At 34.9% G+C, this 18,721-nt stretch overlaps 2 protein-coding genes across 22 annotated transcripts in view; both read right to left on the bottom strand.

The window, feature by feature from the left end:
• The window catches only part of LOC109094951 (adhesion G-protein coupled receptor D1-like), a 51,496-nt gene extending 43,617 nt beyond the window's left edge, over window positions 1-7,879 (bottom strand). The window contains exons 1-7 of the mRNA XM_042763039.1: window positions 7,225-7,879; window positions 7,080-7,116; window positions 5,812-5,928; window positions 4,952-5,047; window positions 3,506-3,628; window positions 2,556-2,732; window positions 919-1,176 (exon numbers count right to left, since the gene is read on the bottom strand). Coding sequence (XP_042618973.1) covers window positions 919-1,176; window positions 2,556-2,732; window positions 3,506-3,628; window positions 4,952-5,047; window positions 5,812-5,928; window positions 7,080-7,116; window positions 7,225-7,275 — 859 coding nt within the window. The 5' untranslated portion in view covers window positions 7,276-7,879. The remainder of the gene's footprint in view (window positions 1-918; window positions 1,177-2,555; window positions 2,733-3,505; window positions 3,629-4,951; window positions 5,048-5,811; window positions 5,929-7,079; window positions 7,117-7,224) is intronic.
• A 2,065-nt stretch (window positions 7,880-9,944) lies between these two features.
• Window positions 9,945-18,721, bottom strand: part of LOC109070212 (RIMS-binding protein 2-like) — a 112,960-nt gene continuing 104,183 nt past the window's right edge. For 6 of the 21 annotated variants that reach the window (XM_042762514.1, XM_042762522.1, XM_042762519.1 and 3 more), the window contains 7 exons: window positions 17,690-17,858; window positions 17,258-17,320; window positions 16,296-16,399; window positions 15,352-15,384; window positions 14,178-14,249; window positions 13,858-13,992; window positions 9,946-10,474 (listed from right to left, as the gene is read on the bottom strand). In XM_042762514.1, coding sequence (XP_042618448.1) covers window positions 10,307-10,474; window positions 13,858-13,992; window positions 14,178-14,249; window positions 15,352-15,384; window positions 16,296-16,399; window positions 17,258-17,320; window positions 17,690-17,858 — 744 coding nt within the window. In that variant the 3' untranslated portion in view covers window positions 9,946-10,306. Of the gene's footprint in view, window positions 10,475-11,363; window positions 11,579-12,634; window positions 13,749-13,857; window positions 13,993-14,177; window positions 14,250-15,351; window positions 15,385-16,295; window positions 16,400-17,257; window positions 17,321-17,689; window positions 17,859-18,721 lie in introns of those variants that run through there. The other 15 variants (XM_042762531.1, XM_042762532.1, XM_042762521.1 and 12 more) reach the window with 13 other exon arrangements.

Here is an 18,721-nt window from a genome sequence, read left to right as displayed (position 1 = left end):
TAGAGTAGCACTTGTTGTTGGTCGTTTCTCCGAACACAAATGCAGACATGGTTTTATGTTTACGTGGCGCGATATGCAACGCAATGCTTAAAAAGACAGTATAAGTCATTATAATCCGTATTTATTTCCCCACTGGATGCAACAAATAGGTTTTATTGGTTTTGTCTTGTTGCGCCGGTGTTCTGACCTGAACACGCCATGACTGTATATGTTGAGGGGCGTAACATTTCCGTCAGACGCTTGAAACATTTGACCAATCACAACGCCCTGGATAGCTGGCCAATCAGAGCACACCTCGCTTTTCAGACCGATGAACTTTGTAAAAAACTATGCGTTTCCGAAGGCGGGGCATGGAGGAGAAACAATAATGTACATTATGTGAAAACATAATGTGTTTTTTAACCTTAAATGACATAAACACATTTCATTACACCAAATACACAAAATAATGTTCTTTTCAGCAACATCATATGACCCCTTTAAGGTTTTCATTTTAAAAACCAGTTTTGTGTGCAGATACTACTTTAATAAAGTTTAATGTTCTCTATATTCAATGCAATAACAAAAAAAATCATACATTTAAGCATTGCTTAATTGTAAAATTGTTCAGTGGCTTAATTGCTATTGTACTTCAAATGAATAATGAATAAAGACAGACAGAATTAACCAGGAATATTCAGTATACTGAAAAACATGGGGTGCTGCCATCTGCTAAAAGGCAAGTTGGGACAAGCCAGAGAAACCAAAGATCAAGTGCAGCTAATTTGGGAAGCCCTGACAACAACACCAATGGCCGACAACCGCAGAGAAGCACATGGTTGGGACAAGTGAAGGCTGCCACAGAGAAAATAAACTAATAGATAAATTAAATGATAATGATAGCAGATTTGAGTCACAATGAGCTCCATAATAACTTACCAATGGCTGCTTTGTAGTACTTCATGATATCCTGAGGGGACAAGGCCCTCTCCCAAATCACAAACTCATCGAAGGCCCCTGTGGCATAGTGGTTGTAATTCCCTGTGTTTCCTGTGCCAATGACCAGGTCGGCATAGGGATCGCCATAATTCTGAGAAATATTTCCTGTGGGGTCTCCGACGCTGAATGTCCCATTAATGTAGACTTTTAACCCCTCCCTTTGGGTCCATGTGAAGAGCACGTGTGTCCAGTAGGGCCCTAGATAAAGACAGAGATGACAGAAGAGAGAAAGCGAGCACATGAAATTTCAAACAAGCATACATGGATTTCATGTTTTGACTGGAAATAAAGATAATGGTAACATTATTTCCAGATCTGCTCATAGTGTCTGGGTCCATAAAACACAAGTTTAGATTTAACAGACTAAGAGCTGGAGACAGCATGTGAATGGATTTCATCAGTTTATAATGAAGCCAATAAGACATGGTATACAGAAACTCTGAGCTGAACTGTCAATGGCTCATTTCATCTGTCCAGGGATAAAACAGCACATTGAGAATGTCTCATCACATCATCCCACTCAGTACCTAATGGTTTAATGCCTCTCTTTTCGAGGAATTGGTTTATGCTTTGGTAATACACGTTTTAGTCTTAGGTACAATACTCGGGTATCTTGTTCATTTTCTGACTTTATCCTAGAGGCTGCATTTAATTGATCAAAAAACAGTAAAAACAGTAATACTGTGAAATACTATTTCAATTTAAAATAACTGCTTTCTATTTTATCATATTTTAAAATGTATTCATATGATGGCGAATTTTCAGGAGCCAGTACTCTTCAGTTTCACATGATCCTTCAGAAATTATTCTAATATAATGACATTATTATGATTCTAGTTGGATGATATTATGATTCTAATATGAAGATTTTATTATCTTGAAAACAGTTGTGCTGCTTAATATTTTTGTGGAAACTGTGATACATAGTTTCAGGATTCTTTGATGAGTAGAAAGTTCAAAACAGCATCTAATCAAAAAAAAAAATGTTACTAACATTCGAAATGTCTTTGCTGTCACTTTTTTAACAATTAAATGCGTTGTTGCTTCACAGACGTATTAAAAAAAAAAAGACAAAAATTGCCCCCAAACTTTTGAATGGCAGTGTATAATCACTACACTACACAACACTTTCAGATACTGAAGATGTATTTGGAAAATGACACAAATCCCCAAATGACTGAAAGATTTTAATGATTATTTTGTCGGGCAGCTAAATGATTTTACTTGAGCCACTTATTCGCGCAAACTTCCATTTCCTTTCACAGTGAAATACAAATTTAAATCACGCTGTCAAGTCCAAAAGAGAATGTTTATTCTGAAGCCTATCGACCCAAGTACGTTTGGACATCTGGATGTAATCAATATAATTATGCACAAAACTACATATTCAAAATATTTACGGTTAGACTGCAAATGTAATTCCAAACCAGAATGTATTTCAACATGAGTCCATGTGTGCAAATTTTCAAGATCATGGGAAATATCTTTTGGCTTTAAAGATAAGGCAAAATTCAATGGTTCTCCAAACCATTTAAGCACCCCCCCCACACACACTAACACACTCAAATAATAACTACCTGGAAGTTTAATATGTGCTTTCCATGTCTTGGAGTCTCCTCTCGTGTAGAACTCCACGTATCCGCCATGAGGGTTAGAGTAGACAGAGAAACCGCTTGAGATGACTTTACCTCCGGATGCAATCGCAAAACGAGAATCTATCTCATTGTTTTTCCAGAAGAAGGAGAAAGTTATCCCTGTCCAGGAGTAAGAGTTAAATAAAGCTTTAGTGTTGAGCTCAAAGTATTGTGACGCCAATACACAAAGAAATTTAGAAAAAAAAAAAAACTTCTTAATACAGCATACATAGTATTTACACTGTGATTTGATGCTCAAATAATTGCATTTATTCATTCAAAATAATTATATTTTCCTTTATTATAATAATAATGTTTTAATAATATTTAACATACTATAATATTTTACTAATATATTATAATTTGATGTAAATTTGTACATTTTATTTTGAAATAATAATATTAATAAATGAATAAATAACAAAAAGTGATGCATTAATAGATGTAAGTTTTTAAGTCTGATTTTCATAACCCTCAGGCTACAACCAAAAGCCAAGCTCTTTTTCCGATACGTACTGATATCTAACTTTAAACAAAAGCTTCTTTATTAGATCCAGGCCGCTTCATCACAATCAATATTGCAAGTCTTACTTTGGTCAAACCCTGGAAAATAAATATAAATACAACATATTCTCTGTATTTTGAGAGCAAAGGAATGTGCGCTGATGTGAGCAGATGAATAACAGATGATATCAGCTTTCATGCACAAAATGCTTGAAGTAAGCTGATATATTTGCTCTTGAGAAATATAAACTTCATTTTGAACTATTAGCCTTTATTACATCATCTATAACCTGAACAACACATTACTCAACTGTCATACATCTATGACCATATAAAGATGTTCATGCACTTCTATAACAACAGAGTGCAGGAGCACAATAAAAACTCACCGGCAGGTCCACACAAAGTAGGATCACTTATGCAGGAGTCTTTATAGTTGCCAAAGTGAAGGAAAGTGGCCCCATTATCACCATTCAGATAGATGCCCTTATTCACCATTCCTTCTACAATGTCTACATGATGAGAGAGCCACCAACAAGATTATAACACTTGAAATGAATTTCAGAAGGCATTACAGTTCATAATCATCTCATGCAAAAACCTAATTCATCATTCTTTCCTTTTTTATCTATTATCTTTATTATTTTATTCATTGATAGTCTAATTGGAAAGACAGCTGTTTTATGCTCAACAAAGTCATTTGTTCATGTGATGTTCTGACTTGAGACTTTATGAGGAAATCCTAACCTTTCACCCATATAATAAAAATATGAGTACTTTACACCATTCTCTAAAACGTGCAGATCTCCTGAATTATGAGGATCTGGGGAATGAAAAAGCCAATCTGAACAACTGAACTGCAGATGAATTCATTTTTTTTCATTATTTTTTTTTTTTTGGTCATTGGTAAGTTGTTCTCATTTGAATGCAGTGACTTTGTTCAATAAAACCTCCTTTATTAGACCTAAAAAGCCAGGATCTGTGGACACATTGGGAGCCGTAGCACCATCACACCTCATGAATGGATGAGTTAGGAGAAGAGATGATCATGGAAAAGAGTGCTCAGTGGAGACACAGTGGATGGCAGAAGACAGAAAGGAGACAGACTGAAGTATGGAGTGAGTGAACAACAGTTGTAAAGGGGGCAGAGAGATAAAGAGGTACAGAGGACCGAACATCCATCTATGCAGTGAGATCCAGGGTATCGGCATGCCTTTGTGAAGTATTGTGCAGAACTACCTTAAATGTGGCTTTTTAGAGTGAGATTTTGATAAAGGCAAATGAACTATCAATACAGAATTTCCTACAGTAAAAGACATATATAAACTGTCAGTTTGGATTTGTTTGGAATTTGCTTCACTAATAAAATTAGAATTCATGTAGCAAACAAAGACAAGCGGAAGGATTCAAACAGTGGAGGTCTGTTATACTAAATACCAGCACGCTTGCAATGCTGCTCAATCAGTTTGATTCAAACCGTTGTACAATTTTGGCTGGGACATTTGTTTTAAATGAACCGACATAACAAATCACACCACATACAACAGATTTCTGAAATGGAACAAGGTTTTCAAACGCAGTTTCACAAACACACTGGATCCAATAAAATCAGTCGTAACGCTTACGAAAGGTTTGATTTCAGTGAAGAATGCCAGATTAAACAGCACTAAACAATGCATGCTTCAATTACCCTTCAATTGCATCAGAGTTTTTCTTTAGTTTACTTTCTCCTAATGATGCCCCGCTGATATACAAGGTTGTATAGGCCCTAACACTATTCCCCAAGACCCATAACTGTGAACTAGGTAGTAAGTGAAGATGTGTAAGAGCCTCACCTACAGTGGCGGAAATGTTAGTGTAGGCAGAGTCATTGGTATACACAGAGGAAGAATTATGTGTAGTCAGGACAGTGTGGTTGTGGATTCTGACAGCTGTGATGGAGAGAATGTGGAAACAACAAAGAAAGTGAGACAGAAAAACAAAAAACAGGTGATTCAGCAAACAGACACATGTACAAATGAGCACAGGGACATGAAACAGAAAAAAGGGACATTGTGAGACACGGTGGACAAGATGACTAGTGTCCCAGTGTAACATTCAAAGCAGCATTCAGATTTTAAGATATCTTTTAGATCTGCACATGGGACACATTGTGTCGACACAAGTCTGAGGCACCCAGAGAATTCCTCTCAGCCCTCCATTTGTTCTGAATTAGCCGCCACAGAACAACTGCCATACTGTACTTATACTGGGAATATACTCCAGCTATGGAATGGCTTGTGGGTGTTTGTCTCACACACACACATTTTCACATTTTCAGCAGATCTGCGGAGGGCATTTCAGAGCTATCAGTCTAGTGATATATACTGGTGAGTTTAGACAGCGAAAAATCCAAGTGGACTAGTAAATCACTGAGAGAAACTGTGTGTACTTTTGACACCCTTAAATGCCACAGTCATTTGTCTTCATCACAACTGAGGTAATCATGTAAGTTTCGAATCAAATGAGGAAATCATTTCATTTTAAGAACTGAAGACAGCTGCAAAGCCTCAGAGATTTCTGCAACTAAGACGTGACCCTAGAAGAATGTTAAACAGCTGTGGAGACAGAAAGAAAGACATAAAGAAAGAAAGACATAAAGAAAGAAAGAAAAAGACATAAAGAAAGAAAGAAAGACAAAGCAGGTGTGACATACTTATATTAGTCCCATTAACATGACCTGTTCTGTTCCCAATCTGGTCTGAAAGGCCGTGGATCCCTTCCACTGAATCCAGAGGCCAGTAATGTGAAGCTGTGGCCAGCACCTGCAGGCCTGAGCACAACAAACACATCCATATGTGCACAAATGTACACACAGATGCAAAAACGTTACAGTGAGATGTTGCAGTCAGCACAGCATCATTTTTTGAAAATTTTTGATCTTGTTTGCTTTCTGTTTATTCTTATTAAGTTTGACAGAGGGGTTCAAAGAAATGATCTTGAGACAGCTTTCCTGCGTATCGGTTGTCATTGGTTCAGTCCAGTTCAAACTTGTCACGGCTGGTCAATTTGGATTAAAATATTCAATTTTGGCTGTAATATTCTGTGTGCAGAGTACTAAACATCCAGAAGAGGCTATTAATAGTGCTTAACCTGGACTGTAATGAAAAGACTAATCACTACACCTGCCTTTTGAGAATCAACCAAGTCTGGAATTTTCTATCCATATTCAAAGACAGCTATTTTACTATTAATTAATCTACATATTCCTATAATAAAATTCAAAATTACATTAACTTCCAAAGAGACAAAATGCTAAGTTTTATCTTCTTGTTCTGCAACTTATCTGTTTTTAGAAAAGCTTTATTTTAGTGTATATAAACTATCTATCTATCTATCTATCTATCTATCTATCTAGTTTGTTTCTTTATTTATTTTATATTATGCATTACCTGCAAAGATGTCCTCATTTTCTGAGTTTCATAACATGTCATAACACAGCCAAAAGATGATCTCATACTGACTAATCAATTTCCCTTGGTCAAACGTGGAATTTTATGAAACTTGATAAGATTTGAAGCAAATTTGTAGCAGAAAGTGTTATTGTGGATGAGGATGTTGGCCTCTATTTTAGTGTTAAATGTCGATTCCTCGTCAATATAACTGCGATTACAGTCACGTGTTTAGAGTTTCATGACAAATAAGAGAACAAACAGTACAAACGATCATTTATGTTTATTATACTAAATACATAATGAAAAGGTCGTGATAAATGAACCTTTTAAATTCAACATAACTGAGAAAAAAGTAATCCTCAGTTTAAATTAAGATGAATTTGTGCATAGCCTTTTATTGTATAAACAAAGCAACAAATTTGGTTGCAATGGTTTACGTTTTTGACACATTTCTATGAGTTTTGAAATATAAATAAATAGCCTAAATAAATAAATACAAAACATTTGTGAATTTTAACTGATCCTTTACCTGGATGTTTTGACGGTGACACTATGTCACTACGAACCTGAAAGAAATAAAACATTCAACTTACCAAGCGACTTTGCATTAAAACCCACATCAAACCCGCATTAAAAACAAACGCTTCTTCTGGTCATAAAAACAATTATCTTACCTGAACGGTCAGGAGAGTCATAAGTAGAACTTTACAGTATATTAAGTCCATTGTTTTCAAAGGCGTTTTTAGCAATAAATAAGTTACAAACTTGAAATCTATATTGCGCCGTTAATGGTAAACGCACAAAATCATTGCGCTTATATCAATGTAAAGATATTGTTAGACTATATTTTTAAGAAAAGAAAAAATGAGGGCGTCAGAATATGACGTTCGAAATGACCAGCAGGTATGAAAAGATCACTTGTAATTAGCAACTTAATTCAGAGTTTGTAATCCATCGTCTCAGAAGCCGTATGTGTGCGCTCTGATGAAGAACCAGCGCTCGCGCTCTCATCAGTGGGTTGAGCCCTTTGGGCGGTCAGTGTTACTACACTGTTTCTTATGGGACACGAAGTTTATTGTGCAGGGGGGTTATATGGAGGGTCAAGAAAGCCGAATCCCCCATTGATTAGAATTTTTGCGTCAGTATAGATATGATCACATTAGAGTTATGGTTTAAATCTATTCATTACAAATAATGTTACCTGCCATCTGAAAGGAATTCCGTTCTGTCAGTCTATATAACCTTACACAGTAATCTCAAGCAGTAGTGACTGGCTTATTTAGAGCAGCGATGAGAATAGTAACAGGTACCCCGTGACAACGTGGCTTTTATGGTGCTTCTCCAACCACCTCAATTTACACAAATTTTTAATGCGAAATTCAAATATACAGGAAAAAATTAATAATAAAAAAATGGCTTAAACTAAGCCCATTTCGAAACCCAGATGCTCCAGTAATTGAGCATCTGTACGTGGGAATTCTGTAATTTAATCTGTAATTGTCATTTTTTTTATTACAAAATAATAATAATAATAATAATAATATTATTCATAATAATAATAATAATAATAAAATAATTCTATAAGGTGGAGTTCCAGAGCTAAAAACGAGTGCATGAAATTGTGGTTATTATTCTGCCAAAAAGTTTGTGCAGGACGGAGCGAAAGAGCAGGTAAGAATAATTTATTATACTGTTTTTGGGTGTGTTTAAGAGAGAGACCGGTGATTTTACAATGTAGTTGGTGATATTAAAGAGCAAGGAAAAATAATAATAATAATCTACTTCCTTTTTGTTTTAAATCACTACATCTGCGGGCAATTATGGAATTTTGGCGCCATCTTTCGGAAGTTTATGATAATATTTTATCTACCGTCCCCAATTTACTCACATTCTAAAACTACAGAAACTTGACTTGAGTTAATAAAATATACACATACAACAGTGTGTATAAAATATCAAATTTATTTTGATATAAAACTGCACATGCACACTCACACAATATTTGATAATCACCAATATAGGCTTATAATTCTTTTTCATACAGCTAGCACACAGTTGCAGACTTTAAAACATTACGGTTTGAAGACACCATGAGGAAAGCTTGCACTGTCAGATTATAAAGTTTAATGTACAAAAAAGGCAGTCTGAAAAGCAAGTATAAACATTTAAAAAGAATGTACAAATGGACAAAAAGTACAAAAAGAGCAGCAGTCACTCAAACATGTAGAAGCAGATCTTATGATTAAATGATTCCGGGGTGAAAAAAAAAAACAGTTATTCTGATGAATTAAAATTCCTGGAATTTTGGCTGAAAATTGTACAAGCTATACAGAATGTTTCTCATACATTCCTGTTTTTTGGCAGTCTCGGTCCATCCTTGCAAACCTACTTTTATTATGTTCGTTCAGGACAAAATGAAGGGTTGAAGTGACAAACAAAACATAATGAACAATGTATGAAGAAGAAATACAGTACAGACTGGATGAAATGGATCACATATTGGAGACGGAGTTCCTTGGCCATACATTCACAGTTGCTCTTTTCCTTCATCCTTCTCAAGTACAGAATACGTGCATCATGTTATTCGAATGATTTGAATGCTGGGAGAGGAATCAGTGAGTCAACAACCAAACTCATTTATGCAAAACTATGAATAAGTTCTGCTAAAAGTGGAAATTAAGGGCCCTGTTTGTGAAAACATACAACACTTCTTAAATAAAAACATTCTTATGCAAATTGTTGCATTCAGCTGCACAATTTACACGTGAATGGATTTATGAACCATTTAAACAGACGTGCTCCTTCCAAAGTGATTAAACAAAGTTAGAATCCCTCCTTCCCTAATTCTGACACCCATTGAAAAATAAATAAAATAAAATAAAAAATTAAACAAAGTTAGAATCCCTCCTTCCCTAATTCTGACACCCACGAACACTTGGTCACACAGATACACAACACAAACCATTGTGCATTGAATAAGGCAAATATGAGGAGGCTCACTTCCACTAGGAGTTTCATGACCTGTCAGTGCTTTAAAAAAACAAACAAACAAACAAAAAAACCTCCTGTCAAAAGTGTCAGAACACACTGTTTTCCCTCAAGGTATTTATAGAAATATAAGCATTGTATCATTACGTTTCAACTCCTAAAACTTTGTGCTACATTATTAGGTTATTCTCTTACAACAGCAGGTCTACATGAAAAATGTGCCAAAAATATAGTCTAATAATAATAATTATTATTATTATTATGAAATATTTGTTAAATTAAAATAATGACATTTTATTAAATTTAAGATATTCAATTTATTATTATAATTACAATTATTACAATTATTATTATTATTTTATTAAATATTTAACAACTTTATTAAATAACAATATCAATTAAAATGAATACAATTAAATCTTTTTCTAATTAAATAAATATAGATTTTATTTTATTATTCAAGAACATCCCTTGTATTGTATATTTATAACAAGACATCTTAGTAACTCACATTAAGTGAGCGTTTCTGTGCTTTTAAGAATGAAACGTGGGCAGACAGAGCTTGCAGAAGAGTTTCAATGGCATAAAGCTGAAGTTGTGGTCATGAAAGCCCAAGTTTCCACCATTTCCCTTTCTCTTTTCCATGGCCAATCCATGTGATTACAGAAACAGAAGATGGGAGAAATGTTCTTTTTCCCACCTTCTAAGGTAATTTCTCCGCAATTCCAACCTCCGTATCCCGGCTGCTGTAAAGAGAGTAATGTGAAACTATTTGACAGCACCAAGCCTTTTTAATAGACTCTTTCCTTTGGAGAGCAGTCCTGTTTTCTTAGAGTCAGCTCGGGGGCGCCGGGTGGGACTGCCGGACCCCGGGATGTGTAGGCGCACTGTGGGGGTGGCACTTCTTCTGGGAGGGCCCGCTTTTTCCACGGGAACCTAACGGAAGACCCGCAAGGGACAGTTCAGGGCTGGATGTTTAAAAAGAAAAGAAGGTGTTTCTTTGCCTTTTAAAGCATCTCAATGTCATTAATGTACAACAGACACTCCATCTCCTCTCACAGTCCTTTCTGTCCCAGCAGGGCCACCTTACAGTCAATTAGCAATCAATAGTACATTTTACATCATGAATAATACACCCAGACATTAGGGAGTGGCACTCTAATCAGTAATCTATGAATGATATGTGGTGAAACCCGAAAAATTGAGAGCGTTTCACTTCAGATTCTAGCCAAACTCTCATTAAAACTTTAATAAGCCTGTTCAGACTGCAGTTCAACAAAAAATCATAAGAAATTTACTGTTTATACAATGTGACATGACAGTAATCTCAATTTTAGTGACAATCAACTACTTAGGAACTCCTTAAAGGAATAGTTCAGCCAGAGATTTTGCTAAAAATGTACTCAACCTCAGGCCATCTAAGATGTAGATGAGTTTCTTTTCTTCATCAAAAGATATTTGGAGAAATATAACATTACATCACTTGCTCACCAGTGGATCATCTGCAGTGAATGGGTGCCGTCAGAAAAACATCACAATCAGACTAGACAACTTTTTTACTGGAGAACACAATATTAATATCCAGAAGCAACGGTTTAAAATTAAAAACACCTTAATGACAAACAAGACGTTTGGGTTATTGTGTTGTTTTTATCAGCTCCCAGTCTGACGGCACCCATTCACTGCAGGAGATCCATTGGTGAGTGAGTGATGTAAAGCTAAATTGATCCAGATTTGTTCTGATGAAAAAACAAACCCCTCTACATCTTGGATGGCCTGAGGATGATTACATTTTCAGCAAATGTACATTTTGGGTGAACTTTAACACCAAAAACACATCTTTTACATGCCATAATTTGCCCTTAATATCAGTGGTATAGTTGCATAACACAACATTTTATTTAATATGTATGCTAACAGCAACATAATCTATAATGGTAATGAAAAGAGAAGATAAATATTTAATTTACCAGTCTTTTGACGTAATCTATCACCTTTCAGCATGGTAACTTCACCAAGGGTGTTGGAGCCAAATCAAACCTGCTTTAAAAAAGCTTTCTTTTACAAAAGTGGTTGTAAGAATGCATAAACTTAAAAATCAATTCAATCAAGTTTAGGAAACAGTATATAACTAAAATCTAGTTTTTAGATAGATAAGGTTAATGGTACTTATGCTTGCTGGACATTTTTGATCATTCCAAGAGTTAATGGAAATAGTGCACCCCAATCACATACACACACACACCTTTATGATCTGGCTGACCTTGCCAATGTTTCAGTATTCATTTCAAAAGTGTTTATTTTGAATTTGTGCTCAGTGTGGTATGATAGTGTGCACAGCTACAGGAGAGGAGAGGGTTTGTCCCAGGGCTTACACTAGGAAGCTACTAAACTGCACACACTAGAGAAGAGAAGGGGTGGGGGTAAGGGGGTCAGGGGTCCAATTCTGACCGTGCAACAATGGCCTTATAGCTTCTTATGACTTACAGTAGGAGTCAATGAAAGACGAACATTATAATGGACAACACCCAGAGAAACAACTGAAGATACCAGCTGTGCCTGTCTAATGCACTGACAGCAGTGGACCAATCACAGCTCTCGGAGCAGCTGCACTTGTGGTACTGTGAACTGATTCACAAAAAATATGACTTGGTAATTCAAGGCCATGAGAATGATGAGTAACTTGGTCAGTGCATGTTTCTGTAGGGAATTTGTGTGCATATTAAGACTGTCAGTTTAACACTGTTTAACTGCTATTAATTAAATAGTAATTTTAATGAATATATATATATATATATATATATATATATATATATATATATATATATATATCTATATATATATTTAGAACAATAATACAAATATTTTAATCAATTTAGATCTTTAAAAATATTTTAAATAAAATTTAAATATTGAAATTGCAAACATTAAAATTACATTATTATATTATAATTATTATTAAATAATTATATATTAATAAATTATAAATAAAACAATTAGTAAATAATAAACATATTAATCAGTACATATTAATGAAATATTTAAATATTAATAAAATATTTATTGAATTAAAAATGCAATTAATTATGTCTTTTAGTTCATATGTAAATTCTGAAATGATGATTTAATCAATTCAAACTTTAAACATCAACTTTTTTTTTTTTTTTGAGTCTGTGACCAATTTTTATAAATCTTTTGTTTAAACTGTTGTTGTGAATGTGTCATATGCGTGTGTTTTGTGCATACCAGGAACAACAGTAATAAGGACCTGCGTCGTGTGCATTAGACGAGGACAGCGTTGTTTGCGGTATCCTCTGTTGCTCACTTACGTGACAGATACTGAGCCGTTACGGAGTGAAATGAACACTCTTCTTCTGTTTTGCCAAGCAAGTGAGAAAAAAAAAAACAATGCCATGATGCAATGCATTTCAATTGTCTGCACAATGAATATGAGAAAAGAATCACAAAACTTTCAGTACATAAAAACCTTGATGGGTCCTGATGATTCAGCAGAACATCCATCAGCAATTATATTTTCTTTTTTCTTCTTTTTTATACAGACAATTGTACAATATCTACATCTACAGATAAAATCATTCTTGAACTCTCTCTACTTGCAACATTTTTTTTGTGTCTCTCTGTAAGTTGATAGTCTTATATATCAGCAATATACAAAAAAAAAAAACAATTCTTTTGGAAACATATACAAAAGTTTTTTTTTTCTTTTCTTAACTGGTCTCAATCCGTTAAAGCACCTAAAAATTTCACGGTGGTTTCGAAGCATTCTGAAAGAAAAAGCATGCAGTTCTACAGTTCTACATGGTTTCAGTTCTCTGTACACCAAACTATCTCCTCTATTATAAATGGATTTCACTTTTAAACACAGTTAATCTACATTCATAAAGCATCTATTACAATGCCTCATTTGTGAATTAGGTAAAAAATAATAGTCTTTTAGTGCTTCTTTTTCCATAAATAATAACAATAAACAACTAGTAATCTGGCACATCTCTTTGTGTGAATACTTCTTTTCCAAACAATGCTTTATGAATATGCAATTTCATTAACAGTTCACATTTCTCCTCCGCAGAACATCTGACATAAAAATAAAGGTTCCTCAGTCTTGTATTTTATGGTATGTCTCTGTTTAGTAAGCTGTCTCTCTTTTGTTTTCTGTTTTCCTTCAATGATCCATCAAAACAGCAACCGGCTGTCACACAACACAACACACAGACGGAGAAGAGGAAAACAGCGGAGCAGGAAGGAGATTTAAAAAAGAGCGAATGGATGACAGAGGGCTAGTGTGAAACAGGATGTACCCTTTTGCTCTTTGTCCGGGATGGGTGGTCCTGGTGGTGACGGCTCGGGGTGTTGGTAAGGTAAACCTCCACGTCATCAGGCACTTCTTCGAGAAAGTTGGAGGGGACCAGACCCTTGTGTCCATTGAGCTCCCCCTGAATAGAAAACACAGGACATCATGTATCTAAGGCAAAATCCCAGTGTGACAGCTCTCCTCTGTTCAGGGCTAAAAGCAGGAATAACCTCAAACATGAACAGCATTAGGTGTTTTGCAATACACATTCGCAGAATAATACAGTGTCTGCACCAAAAACAGAGATGCTGTGAATCATTTACTCACATAATAAAAGCCATCCTCATCGATCTCTCCAAAAACTGTGATCACATCACCTGCACAAAATGTCAGCTCAGCCTGAAGGGCAGAAAATGCAAACCATGTTAGATTTCAGTCATCGTTCATAACTGTCACAGAGCTGATTTAATATGCAACAGTTAAAATCACAATACAGATGTATTAATCACTTTAAAGAATCAATCAATCACAAATCAGCCTGTCTCTATCTATCTATCTATCTATCTATCTATCTATCTATCTATCTATCTATCTATCTATCTATCTATCTATCTATCTATCTATCTATCTATCTATCTATCTATCTATCTATCTATCTATCTATCTATCTATCTATGTCTATAGGGGACTTTTTCACTTCTGGACATTTGCACGCTATTTAGATATTGAAGACAACATAGCTTTGACAGAATTAAAACCTACTAATCTAAACATTCAACCTACATGAGGTTTAGGTCTAACTCTATACTCCTAAAAACAAACCTAAGTAACATCAGATATCTAAAAGGATCTCTGCGTACCCTATTAGAATGAAAATGAATAATTTATAGCAACATTCACTAGTTCAGGTCCAAAACGACATCCACAAGACTTGTGAAGTACACACACAGATCAACCAACACTGGGCAAGGCAGGTCTTTTCTGTCAGACTGGGAGCTGTGTTAACAAACCACAGTGATTGTGTAACCCTTTACCTCCAGTCCAACAACAGCACCAAAAACCACACACGAGATCTCACAAATAACCACTCCCTATTCCTTTCATAGGAACTCACTCACTTACAGCACAGCAGATTTCACAAAGCCTTTATAAATGCATTATGATGATTCATGATATCCAATAAATGCATGCATACACATTGGAATTCATTTAAATGTTTACTAAAGCATGACACTAACACTACCATCATGGAATATAAAGCATTTCTAACGCTTATTTCCTTAGAGAATCATTCATAAAGCTAATTATGAAGGCTTTAAAACACATTCAGTATGAAATGCAAATGTACTGCACATGCATTATGATCTTTGGGTCCCGTAAGTGAGATGTCCACAGACAGTACAGGTGCTGATGCAGTGCAGTGAGCTCCCTCAGCAGGAAATAGAGTGTCATTTGGCACAGGCCCAGTGAGTGTAGACTTACTACTTCCTTCCACACTCACCTCCTCACTCTGCAAGCTGCCCCCATAGCGGGCCTGTGTGCCAGAGGCAATGCAAAGGTGACAGTAAGTGACAATGGGGTGTAAAAGACTTGAAAATGCTAATTATCATATATAATTATTAGTTGATGTAACCTTGTTTGTTCTGTGAGGTTTATTATTATTAATATTTTTTATAGAATTGGAATTGAACTGGACAAATTTGATGGGCGTTACTACTAAGGCAGATTTCAACCAGTTATGTGCTTTTAAATTTATAGTTTTTATGTAGTTGTTTTTTATGATTAGAATCTTACAGGAAGTACAACTACACTAATACAAAGTAAAAATGTTGAAAGCAGGCCTGGTTGTCAGGATGTTATTCTATTCTGATGCCTTCTGACAGATACATTTAGAAGTGCATATAACTTTATAGGTGAGGTTTTTGGAGTGGGACTATTTGTTTTCCTAACAATGAAGGACCAGTGATGTTATCTAGAACTAAAATGATTAAAAATAGTTTTCACTAAAAATAGTGTGCACTGTGCACATAACTGGCAGAAAGGGGGAGTTCTGGGGAATCCTGTTTTAAAACAGGAATTCTTAAATTCTGTTTGGCACAGAAATTACACACTTCAACTTTACAAAGGATATCTTCACAGAAGAAAGTCACACAGGACTAGAATGATGTACAGTAATAGTGAGTAAATAATGACAGAATTTCCATTTTCTTTGTAACCAGAACTTAACATTTAGAGCTGCCGTGTACCATCTGAATGAACAGTAACAATTAAAACACACCACACTGTTGCCCCAAAAGCAAGAAAAACAGGCAGAAAATGAATTTGGTGGCTATTATAAAAGCAGACATCGGCAGACATCCAGGCCAGCCAGCGTAAAATCAAAAGCTTATGGGATGAGACCGTGAGAGCAAGAAAAAGCCAGGACAAAATGTAGTCTCTTAGTACCTCCACATCCACGTTAGGAGAGCTCTCTCTGGGGTCATAGTCATACAAGGCCACCATCCTCCGCGTCGACACCTGGTGCTGCCTTCCACTCCTTTTGTTCCTCTCTGGAAAAAAGAGGTTAAGAATAAATGAGGAAAACAAATAAATCAGCAATAAATACTGGAGAGAAAGAAAAACAAAGTACTCTTTGATGATTAAAATGTTTAAATTAAACTATGTCAAAAAAGAGCATGATTTATGAATGACAGCAGAACTTGTTGTAATAATGACTTCAAGACATACTCCATTTGATGTTATTTCAAAAAAAAAAAAAAAATTGCCCTCTAAGGGATAAATTTGTGTGTTTTTTCTTTTCAATGTTAAAATACTTTCTACTAAGCCAATAGAGCAACCCTGACAAACAACGGCATTTAATATTTATCATCATTTTTAACGACTATAAATTATACAAATTCTACAAAATATGTTCTTCACTGACACATGCAGAACTTTTTCTTAAATACAGTCATGAAAAACAGAAGGCACATTTAGTAGACAAGTTATGAATATCAAATTCAAATGTCCACTAGTCTGAGCTGTAGGGTCCAAAAGTTTGAGTCTACATCATATTGAAAATTTCACATTGAAAATGGAAAGAAATAGAGTTTTAGAAAAAAAATCAAACAAAGAAATCAAAAGTAAATGCATGACACTGATCATATGAACTCAGTATAAACTCAAATGCTCCTACTTATAGCTCAAAATGCTCTAAAATATAAAACAGAACTATTTTCAGAGCAGTTTCAGACTTGTGGACTCCACTGTTCAATCTGCATTATACCCTGTATGAGGTGTCAGTGAGAACAGGAAGAATAACTTATGCTTGTGTGACATTCAAGTGTTGAAGGACAACATGGAGGTGAGCTGTGAAAAGGCACTTAAGTGAAAAAGAAAACTGGTGGAAAAACTTTGTGGGCACAAACCTCTCTTGGATTTCCGGGACCTGCGATTAACTGAACGGCCATCTTTGAACCTATTACAGTTTACTGAAAAGAAAAGAGGAAAGCAAAAAAGAAATGAAAGAGAGAGAGGAAAGAATGAAGGCAAGGAAGGCACGGGATTTAAAGGAATAATCCATCTTTGACATTCTGCTATGATTCCTTTTATTTTCCCCAGATGATAAAAAGTCATACGAATTTGCAACAACATGAGTGATGATAGAATTTCCATTTTTTGGTGAACTATCCCTTTAAGAGTTATACTGTATACTGTAAGGAATAGTATGGAAAAGGTAGACAACTTACAGACTAGCACCATGTTAAATCTTAAATCAGAAAGAAAGAGAATAGTCAGAAAATGAAGCATATAGGGGTGAGATGGACAGGGTTCAATACAAATGACCTCTTAGTTCATACCTATTTTCTCAATGGGCGTGTTGAGAGGAAGAAACCCCTGTTTGAGCAGCTGGTCCACCATTTCATCATCATCCGTCTGGATCTCTGAGACCATGTTACAGGGGATGAGCCCCCTGCGGCCACAGATCTCTGCCCTATAGAATCCATCTGTGTCCTTCTCTCCAAACACCTGGACAACACAGCAGGGCCATAATTGAACTCATTTCATTCCCTTTTTAATTACACTCTCTCTAATGTCCTGCACTACTGCTCTCCTCAATTTTGTACGGTAGTACTACTTCTGAGGTTTTCTATCTTGGATTATTTACTTATGCTTGTATTATTTTCATTGGTATGTCACTTTGGATAAAAGTGTCTGGAAATTAAATAAATGTAAATGGCCACTGCAAACAGAAGATATGTATATCATGAACACTGAAATGGCAAGATGGCAATGAACTGACTTGCACTAGAATAGCACTTGAACAGAGAAGAACTTAGAATATATAATTAGCAATGCACAAAGTTTTATTTATATAAAATAGATCATTATAAATCATTATAAATCCATATACATATGTTTAGATATAAAATACAGTAAAGTAACAATAAAAAGAACAATTTAATAATCAGTATTCTTTCAATACTGGAAACTATATTGTTACATAAATATCTAAATATAATTATCAATTATTTAATCAGTCAAAACTTCTGTATTGGTGCACAGAATCGAACAATATGATTTAATAAAATCATTTTATTCAATTAGTCATGTATACAATTATTAATGTTTTTTTTTTTACATAAAAACAAATATAAATCCATATAAATATTTACATACATAAAAATAAATGTATAAAATGGATTATATACTCATTACTGTATATATTGCTAAATTAATATTTGAAAAAATATACATTTATAATTTAATAATCAGTATTACTAATTGGGACAAAAAACACATAAATATCATCAACTATTGGTATCAGCCTTTTTGTAATGGTGCATCCCTAAATAGAATAGAATAGAAATCAGAATAGAATTTATAATATA

The sequence above is a fragment of the Cyprinus carpio genome, chromosome A8 (genome assembly GCF_018340385.1).
Source record: "Cyprinus carpio isolate SPL01 chromosome A8, ASM1834038v1, whole genome shotgun sequence".
Classification (NCBI taxonomy): Eukaryota; Metazoa; Chordata; class Actinopteri; order Cypriniformes; family Cyprinidae; genus Cyprinus; species Cyprinus carpio.
Note: the sequence above shows the minus strand (reverse complement) of the source record. Positions and strands in the feature narration are given on the sequence as shown.